Consider the following 6,531-nt stretch of genomic DNA (forward strand, 5'->3'; position numbering starts at 1 on the left):
CGGTGCTGCCGGCACGTCAACGGGGGGGGGGATCTCCTTGGGCGGTAGCGATGGGGTTCGTTGGGCATCTTTTCTTCGCAGAAACAACTGCTGTATTGTACACGTATATTACAGTGTCTGTGTGCGACACGTGGCGGTGCAATGCCGACTGGCACGCGTTGATGGCAGCGGCCCACAGAATGCACTTTGTCATCCACCTGGTCGCCTGCGATGCTAGCACGCCACCGCAACGGCCCTCATGAATGATCACCCATCCGTGCCTGTCCATGCATTGAAGCAGTTGGACGTCCACTGCTGAAGCATGGGCAGCCACGGATGCAACTTCAACGTTGAAGCCTTCAACGTTCAAGTTCAATACCGCCGAACGTACCGTATTTCATGCACACCCTGCGCCAGCAATCATCGCCCCTTGCCCTGTTGCTGCCTCTTCACACGTTCGTGTACCCAAAATATCTTGTGCCAGAATGACAACTGACCTCCCATCCCCTCCTATCAGGGTTCCTGCAGTGTTCAATATATTCTCGACTAAAAGCACCAAGATGAACATGTTCGCGCCACCGTGTACTTGACTTCTGCGTTGCGAAACCATGCGTTTCAGTGCCAATCATGTGCATGATCCGTAATCCCGCCTTTTCATTTCCTGCATAACAACCTTGTTTCAACAACCTGTACACACAATCATGCACAACGCGACAACCGAAACTACTACACTACTCTTTTGTACAATACGTAAAGTTTACGCTATGGCATGGCGTGCCCCATTATGACGACACCCACACGGTACACCAGAAACTGGAGGGATGCTCTTAGCATCAACGTATCATACCAATCGCCCTCCGATCGTCTCACCGATCGTCTCACCGATCGTCTCTCCGATCCTCTTCATCTCGTAGCATGCCCAGTTGTGACAACCCATGCTGACCAGACACCACTTCTACCTACAGCACCATACAGTATAAGTGCACCGCGGTCCCGTGACACATCCAATCCTTTTACACACGCACCAAAATCCCTCCTTGCAACACCTCACCATATCGTATCATCAACAAAGCAAACTACTCTACTAGTTTCTATATAGAGCTAGTCGCTACGGTAGTCTCTGGCTAGAGCCTCTAGTATTACAGCACGAAACACCGCGTGTTGCCAACTGCCCAAACATCGAACCCTCAATATACACTGTATGACGTCGCAGAATTATTCGGGCTACCATGTCTCCCTATCATCTGCATCCCTCTGGTGCCAAGAACGAGTTCCATTTGTACAGCAACAATCTACGGGCCTTCCAGTCTGAGCAGAACGTCAAATAAGCTCGAATCTTGTCCGTTTTCATGCAATTTGCTCACCGCCTCTCCGAAAACCCACCACGCCTTTGCCGATACGCCTTGGCAGCAACACAAGAGGAGAAAAAAAGAGACCGCCCTTCCCGTCTTCCTTCATACTCAAACGTTATCAATGGAAAATGCTCTTTTATTCATCCACCATCTTGCCCGTTTACACTAGTTTGTCTTTCACATGGCACACCGGTGTATGTCAATGGCTGTGTGATCAAAACCGCCGTTCACCGATGACGTTATGGCATACCGTTTCATCCCGCACCTTGCAGCTCTGTGAGCGAGGGATTAGTGAGAGGAATTGTCATTGTTAGGCAGGTTGATGCCCGGCTGTTGATGTCAACACTGTCAACAGCCGGGACCTGCCCTACAACAGTGATGTCACTCGTACTTGTTCTTGTGACCATGTCACGAGAGTTGCACAGTACAGCACGATGCGCGCCGAGTGTGAGTGACGTCATGAAAAATTCCTGCAAGGCAAAATAAAAAAACAGCCATATGTTACGATAGTCATCCATTCGAAAATCAACCAAAAAAATTGTTTCCGATCACGCTGGGCGATCGGGGCAGCGCACCCCGGGTGGGGCTCGAACCCACGGCCATTAGGTTAAAAGCCTAACGCTCTCGATTGCTGTGAACCAACTGAGCTACCGGGGCTGCTTTGGCTTGATCGACGAGGAAATGGTACCGTATTTAAATTCAAACTAAAGTGAAACTGGCCACTTTCTGAGCTGCCAAATTTCGCATGGAGACAAAGCGACTTCATCTCTAAGCCCCTACCATCACCCAAGCCTCTCTTATCCACCCCAGCTTATAGCGCGTGCATGCGCCAGCTGGTGTCCATCAATTCGCTGTGAAGAAAGACAAAAATCGTTTTGAATGATTTGACTAGAGGCGAAACCAAAACGAACCGGCTGATCAAGTGATATGACTAGATATCTCTCTACAGTGCCTCGTAGGCTGTTCCTACTCAGACGCGAGAAATCCCTCTCCGGTCGCCTCTGGGTGATGCAAGTCCTTTTGACTGTTTTACGCACAAATGTCGCTAAAGATATTTGATATAGATCGTAACGATAGAATGAACCCCTTTTCTAATTACTTTATGGTTGGCACACCGAAATCCCACATTCCACAACTTGTCGGTTGCAAAGGTCGGCCTAGAGGGCAGCTGTTACCATCTTTGCTCCGGAGCCCTCTCATGTAGAAAACCTCTCTTCTAAGTCACAGGTATGATCTTAGATCTAAGACGATTGAGTTTCCTTCCGACCTATGTATTCTTATATGCAATAAGCTATGAGCTCGGCCACTGTTCCGTTCAGCCCTCAGACTTCACCCAAAGCATCGACCGCGAGATGTGATCTGCTCGCCTCGTGTATGCCCTATTTGTCCCGTTGTTTCTGAAATTGTACCACTGGGCTGTGAGCCATGAATTTGCGTTTAGCGCAATATCACAAAATTCAATCGCGCATAAATGATACGCATCGCACCCTGCGGCCGCATTTCTAATTCGGAAAGAGTGGTTTATGAATATTTGACAAGCAGTCAGCAGACCCCCAAGAGGCCCCGATGCTTGCAAAAATCGGTCTTCAAATTAACCGGTGTGGTATTGTAAGACCTCTCGCAACACGATCTGCCTCGAATTAAATTGCTCGCGAAGCCCGTAGACGTCGCTTTTCCAACATACAGAATGCGATGAGGATGGTAGGTTTTGTTCTTCCTGTAATGAGCATCATTGATACACTGAATGACCGCTCTATAGTCGGAGGTCTCTCTCTGTAGCATCTGTTGATTTCCGAGAGTGCTCTTGAGAAAGGTTTGCGCAGCAGTTATGCATTCCTGTGCGATTTCCACTTTACTGGCACTTGTAGTTGTGTGTTGTTCGGTTGGAGAGGGAAAGGAAACAAGGGAGTGGGGGAGGCGGGTCTATTCCACGGACATTCTCGCCGGGTTTGAGAAAGGGAAACTGTCTCTCTGGCCTCCCGGGTTCGGTGACAAGAATGCGGCAGAAAAGATCGTGGTTGACATTGGAGCCAACAACGGTGACCAATACTCGCTTCACGCGTTTCAGAAAGGTCACATGGTGTTTTCGTTTGAGCCAAGCCCGATGCTGGCACGGCTGTTCCGGGATGTGATGAAGAAGAATCAAATAGATACGGCTTTTGTGAAAATGCGAAGCGGCAACGACAGCAACAAGTACATGCGAAGAACGGTTACAATTCCGTACGGAAATGAATCTGTTAAGCCCAAGGTGTACTACATTCCCGTGGCGTTGTCGAACGAAACAGGTTCGGGTAGCTTGCATCAGTCGCCTTGCTATGATTTGTCCAAGTGTGGAAAGTCGAATCGGTTGGTGAGGGCGCACGAAAAGGGAAGCGTTCGGGTTCCAACGTTCCGATTTGACGATGTGATGCTGCCGATTGATAAGAAGAAGATTTGGTTTATGAAGATGGATGTGCAAGGGCACGAAAGGGAGGTACTTCAAGGAGCTCGAGACTTGCTTGAAAACGTGCGGGTGCCTTACGTGGCGGTGGGAATATCATCGATGGGACGCAAAGGAATAGATTGGGGAGTGGGTATGCTCGATGAGCTGTACGAAAAAGGATACGTGTGCCACCATCTGCGAGGATTTGGGCGATGCCACGATGAGGTTTACCGGTCGCCCAGTCTCAAGTGTAATTACCCGTTCTCTTTGACAAACAAGAGGACAGCTCCTACTTTTGAGGAGTATGTGAAGGTGTTTGAGATTCAGGAGGGGCAAGAAAAGAGGAAAAGGGCATCAGCAGATGTGATGTGCGTTCACCAGAGACTTTTGTAGTTTGAAGTGAAGCAAATTGGCTGTTGTTTTGCTACGGCACAAGTTGATGAGGGCCGTCCTCTAAAACGGAAGTTTTTAGGGGGACGAATATGCAGTGAATTAACGGACAGTAAACCGAAAAGAAACCGATTCTAGACGAGAAAGATGAGAAACTAGACTACTGTAGCAAGCTAGAGAAATGTTTTCTCTAGCTTATTAGTCTAGTAGAGGCATAGGAAGAAAACCTTGTTTTAAAAGGAAAGTCAAGGAATAGCAGGCGCCGTGATAGACGAACTGCTTCCTGCATAAAAATGTGTTTCCATGTTTACTACGAATTCGACGAGATGTCCTTATATTTGAATTGACTTGTCCAAAAGTGGTTAAGGCAGTTATTATCTGGGGCAGGTCCTCTTAATGCGGCGAACGGAGGAGGAAATAAAATGCTTTGCGAGATGACAAGATTAAATGAGTATTGAAGTATCATACAGTACCCTTGTACTGTACTAAGAGTACCTTCGTAGGTAACAGTAAATTATGTTGTGGTTAAACTGCTCCTGTTCGGAAAAGTCGCCTCACCGGGCCCTTGTGAGTCCCTCGTTTGATCCGGTTGGTTTTTGATCCGGTTGGTTTTTGATCCGGTTGGTTTGATCCCACGTGGCTTTTGCTTCTAAAACGTGCACTGTATGGCAAAAAAAGCTTACAGTTGTACTGTAGCAGGCACAATCACACGCGTACATACAATGACACTGTATCCGTACAGTACAATCATACGAGCACACGCCTCCAGTCTAGGGACCGACCAATCGTGACCTCAGGGGCCTGCTCCAACGGCCGCAGCAGCACAGACCGCACACGGCACAGACCGAATCTCCCTTACGCAGTGCACACACCAAATCTTCCTTACGCAGTGCATACTCACTCCATCCCTTCCCGCACCCGCCATCCGTCACGCAGCGTCTTCGCGTGCTTCCCCTGCAATCTCGCACAATGGCCGCCTTCATCACTGCGACGGCAATTCTCTGCGCGGGGCGGTCCGCATTCCACGGCCTGCGCTGCGCGCGTCCCCGCGCGTCGCTCGCACTGGCGGCCCCGCCGCGGCGGGGCGCGGGGCTCACGACCTTCCCGGGGCGGGCGCGCGGTGCGCGGGCGACGACGACGACGACGACGACGACGACGACGATGCGCGTGGCGGGCGACGGGGACGGGGTGCAGGTGCACTACACCGGGTTCCTGGACGACGGGTCGCAGTTCGACAGCAGCCGCGAGCGCGGGACGCCGCTGTCGTTCGTGGTTGGGGCGGGGACGGTGATCCGGGGGTTTGACGACGTAAGTAACGCGCGGACGTGAGGGGGAGATGCACGGGGCGGTGTGGCGGCGGAGACGAGGATGCTGACAATTGTGCGGTGTTTTTTTTTTTGCGGGTGTGCGACGATTGCGGAACGCGGGGGGGCAGGCGGTTCGCGGGCTGCAGGTGGGCGAGTCGCGGCGGACGCGGATCGAGGCGGAGCGCGGGTACGGGGAGCGGTCGGACGACATGGTGGTGAAGATCCCGCGGTCGCGGGTGCCGGAGGGGATGGAGGTGGTGGTGGGGAGCAAGGTGCCGCTGTCGAACGGGATGATGGCGGTGGTGCTGGGGGCGGACGCGGAGGAGATCGAGCTGGACGCGAACCATGAGCTGGCGGGGAAGGCGCTGACGTTCGACATGGAGCTGGTCGGGTTTGAGGAGGGCGTGCTGGGGGAGGTGGGGCCGGGGATGGAGAGGGCGGTGTTCGGGCTCGGGTGCTTCTGGGGCGCCGAGCTCGCGTTTCAGAGGGTGGCAGGGGTGGTGGCGACCAGGGTTGGGTACACGCATGGGCAGACGGAGAAGCCGACGTATGAGCAGGTGTGCTCGGGGAGGACGGGGCATGCGGAGGCCGTGGCTGTGGACTTTGATCCCGCGCGGGTGTCGTTTGAGCAGCTGGTGGAGGTGTTCTGGGAACGGCTCGGGCAGTCGGCGATGACGCCCAACCAGGTGGGGAATGATGTAAGTGAGCGAGAGCGGGCGACGGGGGAGAGAGAGGGCGGGAGGAGAGAGGGAGATGTTGGAATTCGTTTGGAGAAGGGGAGTGTACTGACATGCAACGTTTCTGTTTTGTTTTTTGTTTTGTTTTTTTTGCTGGTTGATTGTGTTTTTGGTTGGGGGGTTATTAGGTCGGGACGCAGTATCGCAGCGGGATTTATGTGCAGAGCTCGGAGCAGGAACGGGTGGCGGAAGAGTCGAAGCGAAAGGCACGGGAGAGGTTTGGGAAGGATACGGTGGTGGAGATCGAGAGCGCGGAAGGGGTGCCTTTTTATCTGGCGGAGGAGTACCACCAGCAGTACCTGGAGAAGGGGGGGCAGAGCGCGGCCAAGGACGCGACCGAGACG

The 6,531-nt window shown here is 52.5% G+C and overlaps 2 protein-coding genes across 2 annotated transcripts in view; one reads left to right on the top strand and one right to left on the bottom strand.

The window, feature by feature from the left end:
• Positions 1-1,856: 1,856 nt before the first annotated feature.
• On the bottom strand, positions 1,857-1,934 carry CHC_T00008061001 (hypothetical protein). Its single transcript, XM_005711936.1, has one exon. The coding sequence runs from the start codon at positions 1,932-1,934 to the stop codon at positions 1,857-1,859; it is 78 nt and encodes a 25-aa protein (XP_005711993.1).
• A 3,178-nt stretch (positions 1,935-5,112) lies between these two features.
• CHC_T00010005001 (peptide methionine sulfoxide reductase) overlaps positions 5,113-6,531 on the top strand; it is a 2,006-nt gene continuing 587 nt past the window's right edge. Inside the window, exons 1-3 of the mRNA XM_005711937.1 lie at positions 5,113-5,451; positions 5,579-6,148; positions 6,316-6,531. The exon at positions 6,316-6,531 is cut by the window's right edge and continues 457 nt beyond it. Coding sequence (XP_005711994.1) covers positions 5,113-5,451; positions 5,579-6,148; positions 6,316-6,531 — 1,125 coding nt within the window. The remainder of the gene's footprint in view (positions 5,452-5,578; positions 6,149-6,315) is intronic.

Source organism: Chondrus crispus, genomic scaffold (genome assembly GCF_000350225.1).
Source record: "Chondrus crispus Stackhouse genomic scaffold, scaffold_93, whole genome shotgun sequence".
NCBI classification, from domain to species: domain Eukaryota; phylum Rhodophyta; class Florideophyceae; order Gigartinales; family Gigartinaceae; genus Chondrus; species Chondrus crispus.

Excerpts from the sequence above, each read along its gene's own strand:
- CHC_T00008061001 (XM_005711936.1), bottom strand. The coding sequence starts at position 1,934 with ATGGCCGTGGGTTCGAGCCCCACCCGGGGTGCGCTGCCCCGATCGCCC.